This window comes from Paramisgurnus dabryanus, chromosome 2 (assembly GCF_030506205.2).
Source record: "Paramisgurnus dabryanus chromosome 2, PD_genome_1.1, whole genome shotgun sequence".
Classification (NCBI taxonomy): Eukaryota; Metazoa; Chordata; class Actinopteri; order Cypriniformes; family Cobitidae; genus Paramisgurnus; species Paramisgurnus dabryanus.
The window spans coordinates 46,178,014-46,197,345 of NC_133338.1; the positions used below are offsets into that span (position 1 = coordinate 46,178,014).

Consider the following 19,332-nt stretch of genomic DNA (forward strand, 5'->3'; position numbering starts at 1 on the left):
TCCAGATAATGCAACACCAAATTGATCCTCTCTCGTTTTGTTCCAAACTCTTCTTGGGTCGTTTGGTTGGCCCGTACGTACCAGCGGGAGACGGTAAAGATAAGTCCATAAGTCCATAAGCAAGCGCGTAGCCCGACAGGCGCTAACGCATAGTTCCGCATTTGTCCACGACACTGTCTGCATCCAAAACTCAAGGCAGTGACTCGTTGCCGCGCTGCCTCATGAGGAAATGACTTCGGAGGCATGAAGGCAGCTCAGAGAAATGCTTTCAGAAGCACTTCAAAGGCAGCGTGTTTGAAATATAAACAGAGAGCGCCTTTGTGATAACTAATCACATATTTGAAAACTACAATACTAATTTCTCGCTAAATGCAATTAAAATGTGTAAAAAGTGAAAATATACGTAAATTTGTGCTCCAGTCGCTTCCTTGGCCACCATTTTATTTTTTCGAACTCGACCACTGTTGTCATGTGGTTTTTAAAGGCGGTGATAAAGGGTCACATGGATATTAACGTCATTGACAGGAGACTGCACTGCCCCGTGTCAATGTTTTGAATGGAAATTTTCTCACGATTTACAAGTAGTTGAAAACATTACAGATATTGATAGTAATCAGCTGGACAAAATACATATCACTGGCCTAGTGGTTTTTGAAAATTTTACTGCAAATATCTTACAAATTGCACCTTTAAATATTAAAACAAAATAAAAGGTCATGTCTCTGATTTGCACTGGATGTCTTTAGAGTATAAACCCTGCTACTCACTGCTCTGAGTTTTATATGTTCATGTAGAACATCAGACACATTAAGAAAAGATGTTTCGTTTTCTGCTGTCAGTGTGAGAATCAGATGAAGATTTTCTTATAGTTTAATCTTGAAAGCAGTACACAGTTTCGTTTCTGGTGCAAGTGACTGTGGGTTAAGGGAGGGTTGGGCTTTTGCAAACATTACAACATAAAAAAACTGCTTAATAAACATAGGCTACTAAAGTATTCCAGAAAATGGACATAATGAAAAATTAAGTTATTATTTTTGTTGCTATAGTTTTGATGTGTGATATATCATATAAAATATCATAATTATAAATAGTAGATTGTACATGTACTTGTTTTGAGGTCTGAACAAACATCAGTGGACTTATAAAAATAGTGAACAGCTAACCGACGACTGTTCAGCTCTCCAACCACAAGAGACCACAACTCTATAGGTTCAGTTTAAGTGACTTTAAAGCATGCACAATAATAATCCAATTTTTATTATATAAATAACGGTGCCTGCTTGACCTAAACAGCATCAAAACCACAGATTTTTCTGAAAGCATCTAACATTTCCCAGAGAATATTTATAGCCAAGACCTTAGTTTTATTTGTTTCCCATTGCGTAAATCTTACAATATGTGTATGAATGTGTATGAATGAGTGTGTGAATGGGTGAATGTGAGGCAGAACTTGTAAAGCATTTGGATGGCCATTGGTCTGTGAAAGCGCTATATAAATACAGTACATTCTCACATTTTCCATAATATTAGAGTAAAAAGAGAGAAGAAAAATTAATGACAATCATACTTTTTTTTAACTATTATTAAATATAGTACTGGTTGGCCTGGCTTTTATGTTTTCCAAATTAAGTTATATTTATTATTGTGGAAGATACTGTATGTTGTTTTTTCCTATTTATCATCAGTGTTTCATATTACAGTATGTTTTCTGAGTTCCAGTAATTCTAGCTTGAATTCTAGTAAAGGGATAGTTCACCCAAAAATGAAAATTCAGGCATCATACTCACCCTCATGTTGTTACAAACCTGTATAAATGTGAATGGGGTCCGGTTTGGTTACCAACATTCTTCAAAATATCTTCCTCTGTGTTCATCAGAACAAAGAAATGTATGCGGGTTTTTAACAACATAAGAGTCATAAATAATGACAGAATTTTCATTTTTTGGGTGAACTATCCCTTTAAGTATGAAGCAACTGTATCATGCTTATGTATAAACTTAGTATACTACTAACATAGTTACTACTTTAGGATTTTAGCAAAGGAGGCATAGGACAGTATGCTACATTGTGTTCTTTTAGAAGCTGTTTACACCTGGTGATGCGTTTTGGTTAATCGGATCACAAGTGGACGACATTAAAGGGGCTGTTTACACTTGGTATGAAGATGTGTTTTCATCGATCGGATCACAAGTGGACGAGAGAGACACATTACGTTTACACGTGGTATTTAAATCCGTCTCTTTTGTCCACTTTCGACCGCTTCTGTCCTGAATACTGTGAGGGGGTGGTCTGTGAGACGGTGGGCGAGTCTCTCTGCTGTCATTCAAACCCAAGCAGGAGTAATTATGAGTTTATATGGACACAAACTCTGAATGTGGTTAAAAGTGGTTGAAAGTGGACTCGTTCAAAACGTTTTGAACACCGTTTACACCTGGCATTAACGTCGTCCACTTGTGATCCGATCGACGAAAACGCATGTTAATGCCGAGTGTAGCCTCAAATAGTTGTAAATGGGGTGTGAAACGTTTTGAGCTCGTCCACTTTCGACCACATTCAGAGGTAGTCAAAAGCGCATTTTGTGCATGTGGTCAAATGTGTTCAAGCAGCCACTGGCCGGTAGATCCTTAGATTATAAGAAAAACAACCCCGTAAATGGTTGTGAACATAAATATTGAATATTATTGGTGATTAATGAGGGGTATTCAATCTATAAAAGGATTTGCTAAGGAAATACTTTTTTGTCACATTCTGCAGCCACTCTGTATAGACCGTAGTTGTAGACCTTTCTTGCAAGAAATAAAAACATTTAAAAGGTTCACTGTCTCTTACTAGGAAAATTGCCAAGACAACAATGTTGTTCTGGTCATTGTAGACATTGTATTAGAAGAGGCATTAGATAAAGTTTTATAACCGATCAGGGACGGGTTTCCCAAAAGGATTGTAAGGCTAAGTAGATCGTAAAAACGATCGTACGAATCATCTTAGAATTACGGGCCGTTTCCCAAAAGCTTCGTAACTTAAGCACTTGAAAATCATCGTAGATCTACGAGTGCTCTGGAGTAATCGTTCATTCGTAAGTGCATCGTAAGACAACAAGTTACAAGGTCACCTGCAGGACAACCAGCAAAATGCACTCCTGCAATGACGATAATGTAATGTTTTAAATGTATATTTATTTAATGGGTTCTTCTTTGTTTATTTGTTAAAATTAATTTAATATAAATTCAATTGAGAAATCTAATTTAAATGACTGAAGATCAATTAATAAATAGGAAAATGTATTTGGTACAATTTTGGTACAATTTTGGCAAATTGATAAATGGTTCCTACCAATTGCTGCTATAATTCATCTACAGTAAAAAATAGTTTTGAAGGGAAATGGCGTCTGATTAAAGAAACCAAATAAATATTTACGGTACAATGCAATAATCCCTAATAATAAATAAACATAGAAAAAAAACAAATAATAATAATAATCTAAACTATAATATAAAATGCAAAAGGCATTTCGTAGTGGGACGAGTCCTAACTAAATACGCAAAAGAATATTTCATTATGCACAAATTATTAAAACATTTAAAAAGTCATTGAACAATAATGACAAATATTATTTAAAAAATAGTGCACATCGGCTGAAGATCATTAGCCTAAACAAGCTTCTGCTTAAAATTCAAGTCAATCTATTGGGGACATTTCAGCACTTAACAAACGGATAGCGACTCGTAAGTAGGACTTAGCCCAGCATCTTTGGAAAACGCACGTAAATGATCAATGAATGTTCGTTAAGCGCTCTTAAGTCCTAAGTTCAATCTTTATCAGGAAACCCAGCCCTGATTGTGTTCGTCCTGCATTATCTTCTACAGTAGTTGCTATACACTCACCTAAGGATTATTAGGAACACCATACTAATACTGTGTTTGACCACCTTTCGCCTTCAGAACTACCTTAATTCTATGTGGCATTGATTCAACAGGGTGCTGAAAGCATTCTTTAGAAAAGTTGGCCCATATTGATAGGATAGCATCTTGCAGTTGGAGATTTGTGGGGTGCACATCAGGGGCACGAAGCTCCTGTTCCACCACATCCCAAAGATGCTCTATTGGGTTGAGATCTGGTGACTGTGGGGGCCATTTTAGTACAGTGAACTCATTGTCATGTTCAAGAAACTCATTTGAAATGATTTGAGCTTTGTGACATGGTGCATTATTCTGCTGGAAGTAGCCATCAGAGGATGGATGATACATTCATGATACATTCTGTATGATATACTGTAGGCCTACTTTTATTAAATATTAATTTAGATTTAAATACTCAAAACCTAACAAATACACAAAATATTTTGTAGTTTAAAATGTTTACGTTTATAAGCAAAATGGCACCTGCAAAGAGGAAACATGTTTAATAGCAGAAGCACAACCAGATACTTCTAACACTTGATAACCACTTATAATAACATCTTAAAAAAAAGGAAAGGCTTTAGTTAAACTGTATCTTTGTCCCAAAAAAACAATAGGGAACAAGATCTGTGAAACTGATAAACAAACGCATAGAAATGCAAAATAATATATTTTGATTAGTAAATTTACCTGAAAATGCTTTTCCTAAAACATTTATTGCACTTCGATGTGAAAACCATAGAAAGTCTTTATTTGTGAGTTACTGTTTTCTATAAAATCTTTCAAGAACATTGTATGAATTATAACCTAGATATTTAATATTGACTGAGTAGGTCATGTCAATGCTTGAAATGTGAAATCAATTTAGCCTGCATTTCACAGACAGTATCAAATAAGATGATTCTTACAATTAGTAAATCTGATAAGCATACAGTGTCCTCTATATGGCTACTTGATTTCTTTCATACAAAAAGATTTGAAAGATTTCTTGGCAGATGGGTCTTGTGTTGGTGTTGGGCCTTCTGGTTGACTGTGGCTGAAACCTGTAGTTTGATAATGATAGTGTTTAAAAAAGGAATAAAATAAATCAGAAGTTTTTTCTTAAACTGGATTATATTACACTCTAAAAAAAAAAGGTTCCTTGAGGTTCTATATAGAACCATAGGGTTCTTTACTTGGCCAATAGAACCTTTTACCAAAAAAAGGGTTCCATATACCTGTAGAGCCCTTGGAGGGCAAAGAACCCATTTTATTAAAATGGTTCTATAATTCACGTTTGTGACTGAAGTGTAAACAAAAGATTACACAATAATTACAGACCTACACAACTCATTTACAAACCTACACAACTCATTCACAAACCTTTTTGTGTCAATAAGCTGTGGTCAAATAAAGAGAGAGTCAACAAATAGGCTATTCATATTTATTGTATGATTTATTTCCTGTGAGCTTTTTTATGCAAGTTTGTACATTAGCATGAAACTTACAGTGCAGTTTGCGGTTTTGGTGAATAACCAGGTGTTTTCTTTATTTTGTACATTCTATATTGTCAATGTTTAATTTAACCTGAAGGGGCATTAAAAACAAATAATCGCAAAAGTGCCCTCTGGCGGCGTATATATGCGTTGCACCATAAGCGAAGATGAGCTTGTTGGGTTATATGTTGGGTAATTTTGAAGCAGAGCCAGCTTAATAGATACATAGCTGTTTCTCAATATTACTTTCTCTAGTCCACAAAATGTATTTTAAACATAAGTTCAGGCGAGAATATATATGTATAATGTTCAAATTTGCAGTCGGTTTGTAAAGTGAACACCAATTTTAAAGTTTAATTACACAAAGTCGGAATGTTACCGGCGTGACCACCGGGTGTCAGTGTTGTTCTTCCCCAGCGAGAACTCCTCCCATCCCCCCACACAGACGCGTCAGCTCAGCTGAACTCCTGGCTCTCACTGCAAGGATACTTGACGCGGGATTTTACCTCAGGATTCATGAACAGTTTTTCATCGACTTATTTCTGATTTATTTGAAGGAAAAGGTTTGTATCATTGTTTTTAATCATTTAAACTATTTCTGAATGCAAAAGTATGCAAAATGATGGTTCACATGACATAACTGTTATTAAACTAGTTTTATTAGCTTCCGTTGGCTAGTCTGTAATGCCCAGTAAATCTAAACGATGTTTATGCTTGCTTTTAAATGATTTAAATATTTCGTTTGATCAAACGTTTTATGAAATATGTCTAAAACATGGCTTGTTTTAATAATTTTAGAAACGTTACAATGTAACGTATTCTAATGGTTTAGAAATTCAGTTTAAAACAGATAACTTTAATATGAGGAAGAAACGTGTACGTTTTAAATAAATAATCGTTTGTTGTAAAAGTTGAAATCAAACTGATGCTTTTAATATCATGTTTAGATCATGAAACTTTAGCCTTGAGTTCACAGACAGGGTCACATATTGTGAACTCTCATTTGGTCTGTGTAAGTTACAGACATTTATCTTTGTCAAATGTTTTTGATGATGCCCCACTTAAATCACAGTTTTGGCTCTTTTCCACAGACCCTGATGGATAAAAGATGGATATTTTTTCCTGGAGAAGCTAAAACAATGTAACTTTGAGGTTCTGATACCAGCTTTTACAAAGTTATTTACAGGTAACATGAAAATGCACTTGTTTTTTTATTATTTAAAGTGATATGTTGATATTACAATGAGGCATATCAAAGCATTTCTTTATTAAGAATCCCTGCTTATTTTGCTGTGAGTATGTCATTTTCAAAAGTGGTATGTAAGGTTGCACGATTAAAGGAATAGTTCACCCAAAAATTATATTAAATTCATGATTTACTCACCCCCAAGCCATTCAAAATGCATATGTCCATCATTTTTTTGACAAACACATTTTGAGTTATTTTAGAAAATGTTTTAGATCTTTCAGTTAATCAAATGTAAAGTTACGGGGTCCACTCCTTCACGTCCAAAAAATGTGCATCCATCCTTCACAAAAGAAATCCAAACGGCTCCACGATGATAAACAAAGGTCTTCTGAGGGTAACCCGCGCCGTTTTGTTGTAGAAATATCTATATTTAAACTTTATAAACAAAAATAACTAGCTTCCGGTAATACTGCCATCCAAGACTCCTCTGTATTCAGGACAGCTCTCATCTTAAATGCGGACGCGACCAAGATGGCGCCATTAGCAGAAGCTAGTTATTTTTGTTATATTTCTACAACAACACTGCACGGATTACCCTCAGAAGGCCTTTGTTTATTATCGTGGAGCCATATGGATTTATTTTGTGAAGGAAGGATGCAAATATTTTTGGACTTGAAAGAGTGGACCCCATAACTTTACATTTGATTAACTGAAAGATCTAAAACATTTTCTAAAATAACTGAAAATGTGTTTGTCTGAAAAACGATGGACATATGCATCTTGGACGGCTTGGAGGTGAGTAATTCATGGGTTTAATATCATTTTTGGCCCAACTATCTCTTTAATTGTATAAAATTGTCAAGCCTATCTAATCGGTAAAGCCGGTTCTGTGATTAGTAGTAAATTGCCATAATCTGAAAACAGGTGAAGCACCGTTAACTACATGCCGTAGTTCACTGACAAGCTAGCACATATAGCATTCATTATCGCATAAATTTACATTAAAGTTTTATTGAAAATGAATGCATGATTTGTCATTTTCAGAGTTCACCAGACTTCTCTGTGTTATTTCCTGACCATGCCGAAAAGCTATTTGAAACTTGGGCATTGCATTTTCCAGACAGAATCCTGCACTTCCCAGCCAAGAACCAGGAGCATCAACAAATCACCTCCAGGTACACTTGGGAATACAATAGTTGTTTGCTGTGTATTATGACAATAAAGTTACTAATTTAACCTAAACATTTATCTCTACAGAACCCCATGATGATATTCCAACTCCTGTCTACAAAAGTGGGAAGAAAATCTTAAGTCTATGTAAGTAATGGAAGTATTGCACACTTTGCTTTGCAAGCATTTAACCTAAAACATTTAATATTTTGTTTGTGAACTAGCAAGAAGACATGTTTACAAGTACGAATAGAGTTAAAACTCGGACAAGAAAAATTGTCTTTCACTCGCACATCCAAAACATTAACTTTAGGGACAAACGTTAATGATCAGCCATGTATTCATTACATAATATATGCTAATAAAGTGTTGGCTATATTAAGTAATAAGGGCAAGTATGCAGTTTGTTGCAAAATCAAAAAAATTGGGCTTACTGCCAGGTAAAGTGACGTGGCAGAATCTGAAATTACTGTGAATCTGAGTTCTTGGCATGAACAAAGAGTATATTTTAAGGTTATTGAAATAAAACAGAAATTTATACATTTCATTACAATTAAACTAGACACTACATTTGTGTGTATGAAATATGAATTGTTTGGTTTTGTATAATAATGCTGCATCATGCATTTAGAGTCTTTGCCTGCATTCTAACAAGTGTTTTGTCTGTTTTCAACAGGTTGGGACCAACATGGTTGCATTCTTCTGAGAGCCTGATGTGACAAAACCATTCCCATTTGTCCTTGGATTGGAAGATGGCGATCTCTGCCATCAAGCAGTCATTGTTTTTGACAGACAGTCACTCCAGCAATACACCCTCCTTGGTGATGTTGATATGTTTTAAACTTTTTTTTTTATGTTTTGGACATTAATTTTACTAAGCAGTGCACATCAGTGTGGGTGTTTTTGAAGACTGTTGTTTACAAACTCCCAAGAACGGAATCCCTTTCTATAAGAAGTCTGTGTAGTTATTTGTCATGCTAAGGTGATAACTCATGTTGATCATATATTGACTGTTTGTGCAACTTTGTGTTGATCTTATGTGTTACATTAACCATTTCTTATTACACGGTTCTCTAAAATGCTAGATTCTGATTGGCCAGTCGTGACATTCTACTACTGCTCAAAACTAAAAACTCCAATGCTGCAAATCATTTTGACAGGTACAGTTTTATATTACACAAAAATTAAATATCAATGTCTATTAATTACATATCCGACATTAAATTTATAAATGATTAAATGTGTTCGTGACATTTGTCCTGAAGAAACTGTTGGGGCTTTTTTCTGTGATGACATGCTGCCAATACATTATCCCTTACTTGTACAACTTTTTACTTGATCTAATTGTAATGTTAACTGGGTATCTGTCATTTTAGATTGTGAGATATAATACTAATATATTTTTTTATTTATATATAATATATAAACGTATGTATGTTTATTAAAAAGTGAAAATGCTTAATGGAAATAATTAAATAACTAAATGGTTGAATGAAATGAGACATTTTAAATGTAAACTAAAGTTTTGCTGTCTAATACAGAATAAAGAGATGTGATTTTAAGTCATTTTTATAGATTATAGATACAGATTTCTGTATAATACAATTAATAAATAGTAAACTTTTATAATTTTCTGGATCGGTTATAATTTATTTTCAATAATAAATTACTCATAATAATAAAGAACCTTTAATGGTTCTAAATAGAACCATCTAACTTTGATTCAAAGAACCATTTGGGGTTCATTTTAATGAACCCATGTAAGTGGTTCTATGTCGAACCATTTGGGGGTTCCATATATGAAGCGGGTGATAGAACCATTTCTGGTCCGATATAGAACCATTTTTTTTAAGAGTGTAGCCTATCTGATCAGCATACAGCATGCGTACGCACAAATTTGTTCGTAAAATGTGGGTACAAACTTTTAACTTACAAATCATGATTCAACAAAAACTTTCATACTAAAATTTCTTCTAAATGTTTGCAAAAACGTAAGAACAACTTAGACCACACATGTACAATAATCATGAACAAGAAAAAAGAACCCTGTAATATATATCTGTGTTTATTATTTATATTTTTTCCTATAATGGACAGGTGGACAGAGTACACAGCTTCATTACTTGAGTAAAAGTACAGATACCCCTTGCTAAATTTTACTCAAGGACAAGTTAAATTAGATGTCTACTTAAGTAAAAGTACTGAAGTACTTGTTTTTAAAAGTACTTGAGTATCAAGAGTACAAGAATACATTTTCTAAATATTGCATTACTACTCCCACAGTGCATGTTATGGTGATTGGTAAGGACTGTATAATTGAGTGGTCCTTTAATGGTTGCAGCCACCACGGAGCATTGATCAGAATGCTGACAAGATGTTCTCTTTAGGATGTTTTATTAAAGAAAGTATTTGTGTGTGGTTCTGAAACAGAGATACAGGAATATATATATATCAGTAAAACGTAGGCTCTATAATGTCAAATATTTAACAGGTATAATAAAGCAAACACAATCAAGAATTAAATTATAATTTGTTATATATGAAACCTTTAAATGTAGTGCCATAATAAATGCTTATCACTAAGCAAATACACTAAACAGGCTTTAATACACTACATCCCTTAAACGTATCTTTCGAACATTAACTACAAAATACACAATATACTGAATGCAGATTAACATATAATAATCATGAACTAAAGAATTCCTCCTTATTATAAACATTACACATTGTGCAAATGTACTAAACATACATAAGGTTTCCAAAGAACCACCTACGTTAATATTTAGCATTCTATATATACGCACGGGTAGCACGAGGCTCCGCCATTATATTATAACATGCCACTACATGCAACGAAATGATCAAAGTGCATTAACATAGCATTAGCGTAACATTATTGTGATGACAAACATCAGTTTTACTTACTGGTAGTTGCACGCACACATTACTAAAACTCTTAAGAACAGCAACACTCTCTTATATTATTTATTAACTGCACAGTATTCCAACGTCAGCGCTCTCTTTTGAGCTTTCGAAACTGAAACTTAACCTGTCCGCTTCCGCTGGTCGCAGAGCGCAATGACGCTCCTGATTGGCTGATTCTCACGCAGACAGGTCTATCTGCCTGAAAGGGGTCGTCCTTCGTCACAGCCGCCCCCAAATATGTTACACTATATTTGCTACTCTAAGAAGGACTGATCGTATCACTGTCTGGTATGGCAGGCAGAGCTACCAGGCGAGCAACAGGCCTTGTGTAGAGTTTGTCCTTGACTTTAACTACTGCAGTCCTGACTCTTCCATCAGTTCCTGTAATGACCTCCGTGACATGACCTAAAGGCCACTGTGCTCTTGGCAGCTGTGGGTCCACCACCATGACTATGGTTCCAGTTTGCAGCTGTGCAGGGTCCTTGTGCCACTTGGAGCGAGTCTGAAGAGTCGGGAGGTAGTGTCGTATAAAGTGGGACCAAAACTGGTCGGCTAACACCTGAGAATGTCTCCAGCGATGGCGACTCAGGAGCTCAGACTCAGCATACACAGCCTGTGGTAAAGAGGGGTCGAGCCGCCCCATGAGGAGCAAGTTGGGGGTAACTGGGTCAACATCAGCCACATCTGTTGACACATAACCCAGTGGTTTAGAATTTAAAATCCCTTCCACTTCAATAAGTACCGTCCGCAGGACCTCTTCAGGTACCGTCTGTGATTGGATGGTGGCATACAGTGCAGCTTTCACAGACCTCACTTCTCTCTCCCAGACGCCTCCAAAGTGTGGTGCGCTTGGGGGGTTAAACTGAAACCTAATCTGGTGTTTAGCCAGATGAGTCTGGATTGTGGGGTGTAATGACCTGAAGGCCTCTTGGAGTTCTCTTTCACCTCCCTTAAAATTAGTGCCCTGGTCGGACCGGAGCTCTGCTGGCTTACCCCTTCGTGCAATGAAACGGCGGAGAGCCATCAAAAAGGAATCAGAGTCCATGCTGGACAGAACATCCACATGCACAGCGCGCGTCGTCAGACATTTAAATAGTATGCCCCATCTCTTCTCATGGCGACGACCAACCCTCACTGTGAAAGGTCCGAAGCAGTCCATGCCCGTAGAGAAGAATGGGGGCTTCAGCAGCTGTAGTCTTGACTGTGGGAGGTCTGCCATCTTGGGTACTACAGGAGAGGCTCTCCATCTTTGGCAGTCAGGACAGGAGTGCTGATGGCGCTTAACAGCTTCACGTCCATGCAGAATCCAGTATTTGCGCCGCAGCTCTGCGAAAAGGCGCTCTGATCCTGGATGGCGGAGGCTTTTGTCCATGTCCTGGATGATGAGCTGGGTCACTTTATGCCGATGGTCCAGGACCACTGGGTGAATAGAATCTAGCTCTAGCTGTTCACTGCGGCGAAGCCTTCCTCCAACCCGTATGAGTCTAAGAGTCTTGTCGTACTCTGGAGCAAGAGAGATCAGCCTACTGTTGGCAGCTACTGGCTTACTGGTACTCAAGAGACTAAACTCTTCAGGAAAGCTGTCCTGCTGAGCTCGTCTCAATACTTCTCTCTCTGCTTCTTGGTAATCATCGGCAGAAAGACTGACTGGGCTCCCTGATGACACAGTGCTCGATTGTGCAACCGCTTCTATCAGCGCTCTAAAAGAGGAAAATTGATCAGCATTTGGTAGCAGAGAAGTCTGTATGCCTGTAGTGAGATAGCAAATAGTGGGTTTTCGCAGCTCAACAGGATCCTCTGTTACCTCTGTGGCTGGCTGTGTAGGCCAGACTTTAGGTGACTGTTGTAAGAAGGCAGGGCCCTGACTCCATCTGGTCTTACTGGCCAGTTCCAGCAGTGATTTTCCCCGCGTAATGTCATCGGCTGGGTTATTAACAGAATCCACATATCTCCAGGCCCGGACATCAGTCAGCTCCTGGATTTCGGCTACACGTGTTCCCACAAATACCTTGTACCGACAGGAATCGGACTGGAGCCATGCGAGTACTGTTGTGGAGTCTGTCCAGAAGACAACATTGCGGATATTAACTGTCAACTCTCTTTGCAATAGGGCAGCTAGCTGTGCAGCTGTCAGAGCAGCACACAACTCCAGTCTGGGTATTGATTGCTGCTTCTTCGGGGCCACCCTAGACCTGGCAGCAACAAAAGAGACCTCTGCACTGCCGTGTGAACTCTCCGTCCGCAAATATGCCACTGAGCCATATGCCTTCTCTGACGCATCAGCAAAGATGTGTAGGTCTCTCTGGTGGTTTGAACTGTCCATCTCAAGGCTCACATAGCAGCGAGGCAGTATTATCTGGGAGAGATGCTCCAATTCTTCTTCCCACGTCAGCCATGACTGCAGCACATCCTCAGGTAGTGACGGGTCATCCCAGTCTCTCTGTTTATCCCACAAGTGCTGCACCAGAACTTTGGCCCGCGTGGTAAAGGGGACTATAAATCCCAAGGGATCATAAAGGCGTGACAGAACTCGGTATATATTTCGCATGGTGGGTGTAGTTTTGTCCAGCATACGGTATTTATACCTTAAGGTGTCTGAATGCATAACCAGCGGAGTCCAAGGGCGAGCTCCTGTGGGTCAGTGCCTGACTCATTGAGCCACAACTCACTGCTCTCAGATCTTGCTTCTTTGGGCAGATGACTGATGACTTCCGGGTTGTTACTGGCCCACTGGCGTAACTCAAATCCACCTGTAGCCAACAGTGAAGTCAGTTTATCGACCAGGTGATGGGCTTCTTCAACAGATGTGAGGCTTTGCAGACAATTATCCACATAAAAGGATCGTTCTATCGACACTCGAACATCCTCACCTGGCTGGCTGTGGTCTAACACATGTTTCTGCAGCGCAAACGTTGCACAACAGGGGCTACATGTGGTGCCAAATGGAAGAACTTGCCATGTATAGATGTTAGGTGGTTCCTCTGTATTCAGGTCTCGCCACAGGAAGCGCAGCAAGGGCTTGTCTTCCGGGAGCAGCCTCACCTGGTGGAACATGCCCTTGATATCACTGCTGATAGCAATAGCATGCTCTCTGAAGCGCAGCAGTACACCCAGTAAACTGGAACTTAAGGTGGGCCCAGGCAATAGCAGATTGTTGAGGTTTTTATCTTTATACGTGTAGGAACAGTTGAACACAATTCTGTTCTTTTCGTTGTGGCTCACCATGTGATGTGGGATGAACCAGGACTCAGCTGCTTTGCTCAGCTCTTCTCCTGACACTTTAACAGCATAGCCCGCATTTTCCAGCTTTCCAATCTCTGCACAGTATGCTGCTGCTCTTTGAGGGTCTCGCAGCAGACGCTTCTCTGTACTGCGGAGATTAGCTAGCACAGCCTCCTTAGGTGCCTGAAGCAGTGGCATGTTCTTCACTCTGAGGAGGGGAGTAGCGTAGCGCTGAATCCATCAACCTCTACTCGTTTAGTCTTCGCCTCCAGCAGGCGGACTGCTTCCTGATCCTGCCTGGAGCGTGTGACGAGCTTTTCACTCCTGTAAGGCAGAACATCCAGCTGCCACAATCTCTCTACACTCTGTAGAAGCTCGCTAGTGGATGAGAGGGTGGAGATGTGCAGACACTGTTGTGATGTTGCCTGTTGCTTGGTGTACCTGGTCGGCCCTTGAAGTGTCCAGCCCAACTTTGTCTTCACCGCGGCTGGTCCCCCGTGGGGTCCCAAACGCACAGGCTCCACCGGAGTGATTAAGTGTGTATAATCTGAACCGATTAACAGCAGGGGTTGCACTTTGTTAATCGTCTGGAAAGGGAGGCCTCTTAAATGTTTATACTTCCTCTGAAGTGCCTTCATTGAGTAAGTGTGCTCAGCCAGACCGAGTTGATCAGCAGTGAATGCTCTGTATATCTTGAAGGACTTCTTTGGATGGTCTACTGGAGAGATAGAGAATGACACTGCAGTGCCGTGCAGAACCCTGATATCTTGCCGAACAGTTCTGAGGATCAGATTTTCAGGTTCACCAGTAAGCTTGAGGCTCTGCGCTGCTGCAGAGAGGAGAATGGTCCGCTCCGAACCATCATCAAGGATAGCATATGTCTCCAAGGTGTGTTCACCATTGCGCAGCAGCACTTTGCTCACTTTCAGTAGGACCTGGCTGCATCCCGCCCGCCGGTCTACATACAGAACTTCATTAGTTGTGCTGATAAGGCAAGATGTATCCTCAGCTGCAGGTTTTATATTCACTTCATGCAAAGCTTGCAGATGTCTACCTTTACACTTGTGACATGTGATCTTTAAGCGGCACTGTGCAGCCTGATGTGAGCGACCGCATCGCCAGCACCTCTTGTTGGTCTTAATCCATGCTGTTATCTGTTCCACTGTAAGCTGTGCAAAGTTTGAACACTTATCTAAGAAGTGTTGTGTGTTAGAGCAGTACGGGCAGTATGCTGTCCTCTCTGGCTGCTTGGTGCTAGATAAGGCTTTCTCTTCTGTCAGTGTGCTCTCGGGTTGGTCCGTGGTAAGCATAATGTTGGTATTCTTGCCACTCTTAGACTCACGGCGGCGGTCTACCCTTGGTCCTGCTCTGCCTTTGTTTTCACTAGTTAGAGGCTCATACACTGTCTCCTGCATCTTCAGCTCGTAGTCAAGCCAGTCAGAGAAGTGCAAGAGGCTTGGAATTGTTACACGCATTGGGTACAGAAACCTCTTGAATTCAGCCCGTATATCGTGTGGCAGTTTGGACAGCAGCCGTGTCACATGTGAACCACAGTGAAGCTCAGTCTTTCCACTGTCTCCAAGCTGGTCTAACAGCCCCACGAGTGCTCTTACTTTCAGGGCGAACAGCTTAAACCCACTGGTGTCACCACGTGGTATATTAGGGGCCTCCATTAGATCAGCAATTTTTCTGAGCGCTAGCTGCTGAGGCTGTCCATAATGCTCAATTAAACTTGTCATGGTGTCAGTATAGGGTCGCAGTGAGTTGGTGTAGGAATCCGCTATTAACAGTGCCTCCTCATACTTCAGGTGATCCACCAGGATCTGATATTTAAAGCGCTCTGTAGCATCCACAGGCAGTAAGTTCTCCAGAGCGATCTTAAGTCTGGCAAACTCTCTCGGATCTCCTTTGGCAAATACCGGGATTGTGGGCTTAGGCCCACGGTATACTAGCTCATGGTGGGGGGAGGGTTGCAACTCTTCGGGCAGCGACTCACATCTTTGTGGGGTGTAGGGCACACAATACCCTGGTGTCTGTGGTCGCGCTGGAGAAGGTGGTTCAAGGCGATTAGGAGACTCCTGCAGACGTGTCGTCTTAATGTCCCTCAGTGCTGTTATGAGCTCTGCCATAAGGTCCTGTGATGGTGGCTGATAAGTGTTGTCTACTATTGGGGGAGGTGGCAGTGGCCAGTCATCATCATCGGGAGGCAGAGTATGACCACCAACTCGTGCAGGTGGCAGTATTGGCCTAGTTTGATATGGGGCGCCATCCTGCTCTATGTTGTACTGCTGTTGAGGGGGAGCTGATGTAGGGAAAGGAGAAGGGGCTGTCTGTTGCAGTGCTGGTACGTTTGGTTGGGAACTTCGGGCGTCCAGTCGCCTGTGCATGTCCATTAACTGTTGCTGTAGCCTCTGATTATCTTCCCTCAACTTATGAAGAGCTTCTAGGACCTCAGGCGCGGTTTCTGGGGCAGGCCTCGATCGGGTCGAGGCAGGCGTACTCTCATAGAGGGGTGCTGAATACTCAAACTGACGGGAATAGGCAGCCTCTGCTCCCTGTATGACCTTCCCATCCTCATGCAGCAGTCGGGGTGTGAGAGGCGTCATCCTGGCGTGTCTCTCTGGAAATCTAACCATGCTGTCATAAGGCTGCTGTTGCTCTGGCAGATTAGATGTTTGCGGAGGCAAATGAGAGGGCTGCTGCAATGCTTGGGGAGGGATGTCATAGTCTTCCATCCAGGCTGGTCGCCGGACTTCTCGGCGGGGTCGTGCATCTGCTGGGCGTGTATACTGATCCGAGAACATCTCTAAACAATCCCACGATGACCACACGTATCCGGCTCGAAGGACCAATTTGTTATGGTGATTGGTAAGGACTGTATAATTGAGTGGTCCTTTAATGGTTGCAGCCACCACGGAGCATTGATCAGAATGCTGACAAGATGTTCTCTTTAGGATGTTTTATTAAAGAAAGTATTTGTGTGTGGTTCTGAAACAGAGATACAGGAATATATATATATCAGTAAAACGTAGGCTCTATAATGTCAAATATTTAACAGGTATAATAAAGCAAACACAATCAAGAATTAAATTATAATTTGTTATATATGAAACCTTTAAATGTAGTGCCATAATAAATGCTTATCACTAAGCAAATACACTAAACAGGCTTTAATACACTACATCCCTTAAACGTATCTTTCGAACATTAACTACAAAATACACAATATACTGAATGCAGATTAACATATAATAATCATGAACTAAAGAATTCCTCCTTATTATAAACATTACACATTGTGCAAATGTACTAAACATACATAAGGTTTCCAAAGAACCACCTACGTTAATATTTAGCATTCTATATATACGCACGGGTAGCACGAGGCTCCGCCATTATATTATAACATGCCACTACATGCAACGAAATGATCAAAGTGCATTAACATAGCATTAGCGTAACATTATTGTGATGACAAACATCAGTTTTACTTACTGGTAGTTGCACGCACACATTACTAAAACTCTTAAGAACAGCAACACTCTCTTATATTATTTATTAACTGCACAGTATTCCAACGTCAGCGCTCTCTTTTGAGCTTTCGAAACTGAAACTTAACCTGTCCGCTTCCGCTGGTCGCAGAGCGCAATGACGCTCCTGATTGGCTGATTCTCACGCAGACAGGTCTATCTGCCTGAAAGGGGTCGTCCTTCGTCACAGTGCACGTTGAACCACTTGAGATGATTGATATTGATTTTTTGTAGGCGCGGTGATGAAGTTTGGTTTTGGTAAACACGGCAAACACTTGAAGCGAAAACTATCATTAACTTAAATTAAAATAGTCAAAGTGGGGCCACGGGTTGTCACATTCCTGGGATGGACCTGCTGCGTCTTCATCCATTGTTTCGTCTCTTATCTAAATTTGACCATGGTGACTTTGGCGGAAAGCTGAAGGTGATTGCTGAAAGGCTGTCCCAATCAGTGGGGCCTGCCCAATCCAATCACGTTTAAGAGAGGGAAACAACAAATTGAGGGTTTCCGAGATTTTTATTTTTCCTTTATATTTTAGAAGAAGTAACGATGTCTTACAGTTATGGATAGAAATGTGGAGTAAAGAGTACAATATTTACTTCTCAAATGTACTTGAGTAAAGTCATGAGTATTCCCCAAAAATGATACTCGAGTAAGGTACAGATCCCTCAAAATTATACTGTACTCAAGTAAATGTACTCCGTTACTGTCCGGCTCTGCCTATAATATATATTTGTGTTATATAATTTATATTATTTCTGTCATGATTTCGGTCTTATTGGCTGCTTTGATTCACTATGTGTTGTGTTGTGTTTGTGTTTTGACAGCTCCACGCGTGCGCGCCTTCCACCTGTTGATCTCATTATCTCAGACTCTTCTCACCGGCGTCCCACACCTGATCCTTATTATTTGCCCATCCGGTTTGATTTAAATTCCCCTCGTTTCCTCTGTTCCTTGCAAGTTCGTCTTAGTGTGTTCATGCCCGCTAGCTCTGTCTAGTTCTTGCAGGCCCGGGGTGGGTAATCGGGAGAACCGGGAGAATTCCCGGTGGGCCGCTTCACTTTTGGGCCGGTCGAGTTTTTTTTTTTTTTACATTTGTCACGTTAGGGAGTCTACCTTCTCTTAAATGACACTTCACACGTTTCGCATTGACACTGCAGCGCGCAGCCTCTGCATGGGCTGTACCATGTGAGGGAGTTTTCCCCTCCCCTCCCATAGAGTTGGTTCGGTCCATAGCACGTCCAAGAAAACTTTTCTCCGGTAGGCTGGGCCGGCCCTACCGTAACAATACGCGTCTGAGAGGAGGAGGGCGTAAAAAACAGGTTGAAGAAAAAAATCCATTGGAGGAGGATGCTGCCAATGTGTCAAACTTACAGATTTATTTTCAAGAGGACAAACAAAAGTGGCAACAGGTAACTTAAAGAGAAATAAGCCTAGTAATGATTAGCATTAGCAACGTAATTATTCGGCTAATACCGTTGTCAAACTATTTACAAGCAAAACATTTTTTTTGTTAAAATATTACCCTTTTGTGTATACATGGCGATTCATAGCCTTTGCAAATATTATGCAAGCAGCTTCTGAGCAGTCCCCCACTGAAAATGAGGAGGCCATGAATAAACAACATGAATTAAAGTTATTTAACCCTCAGGTTGTGTTCAGAACCCTATAACACCTTTTGTAAAAATGACCAGCCTAAAAAAGCTTATAAATCACTTGTTATGCTATTTAACCAATATTGTATTCAATATTTTTTTTGTCAAATTGTTTTCTTTTTTAATTAGGACTTTTATATTTCTATTTGCATTAATCATCGGCCTCATAGCATTAGCAATGCTAATAATTTATCAACCTTTCCTTGTGGAATACACTCTAAAAAGGGCTGGGTTATTTATATATTTTATATATTGGACAGAACACG

The 19,332-nt window shown here is 40.0% G+C and overlaps 2 protein-coding genes and 1 long non-coding RNA gene across 3 annotated transcripts; 1 reads left to right on the plus strand and 2 right to left on the minus strand.

The window, feature by feature from the left end:
- The first annotated feature begins 5,872 nt into the window (after positions 1–5,872).
- Positions 5,873–9,255, plus strand: LOC135778903 (uncharacterized). The gene is made up of 5 exons (XR_010544648.2): positions 5,873–5,934; positions 6,463–6,557; positions 7,605–7,735; positions 7,818–7,877; positions 8,407–9,255. It is a non-coding gene; the product is annotated as an uncharacterized lncRNA (long non-coding RNA).
- An 852-nt stretch (positions 9,256–10,107) lies between these two features.
- Positions 10,108–14,066, minus strand: LOC135778561 (uncharacterized). Its single transcript, XM_065288943.2, has 2 exons — positions 10,659–14,066; positions 10,108–10,151 (listed from the first exon to the last, which is right to left on the minus strand). Exon 1 carries the CDS (start codon positions 13,261–13,263, stop codon positions 10,918–10,920), a length of 2,346 nt encoding a protein of 781 aa, XP_065145015.1. The 5' UTR covers positions 13,264–14,066; the 3' UTR covers positions 10,108–10,151; positions 10,659–10,917.
- Positions 14,067–14,083: 17 nt separating this feature from the next.
- LOC135778499 (uncharacterized) lies at positions 14,084–17,590 on the minus strand. Its single transcript, XM_065288860.2, has 2 exons — positions 17,376–17,590; positions 14,084–16,868 (listed from the first exon to the last, which is right to left on the minus strand). The coding sequence occupies exon 2, from the start codon at positions 16,682–16,684 to the stop codon at positions 14,084–14,086; it is 2,601 nt and encodes an 866-aa protein (XP_065144932.1). The 5' UTR covers positions 16,685–16,868; positions 17,376–17,590.
- Between the last annotated feature and the right edge of the window lie 1,742 nt (positions 17,591–19,332).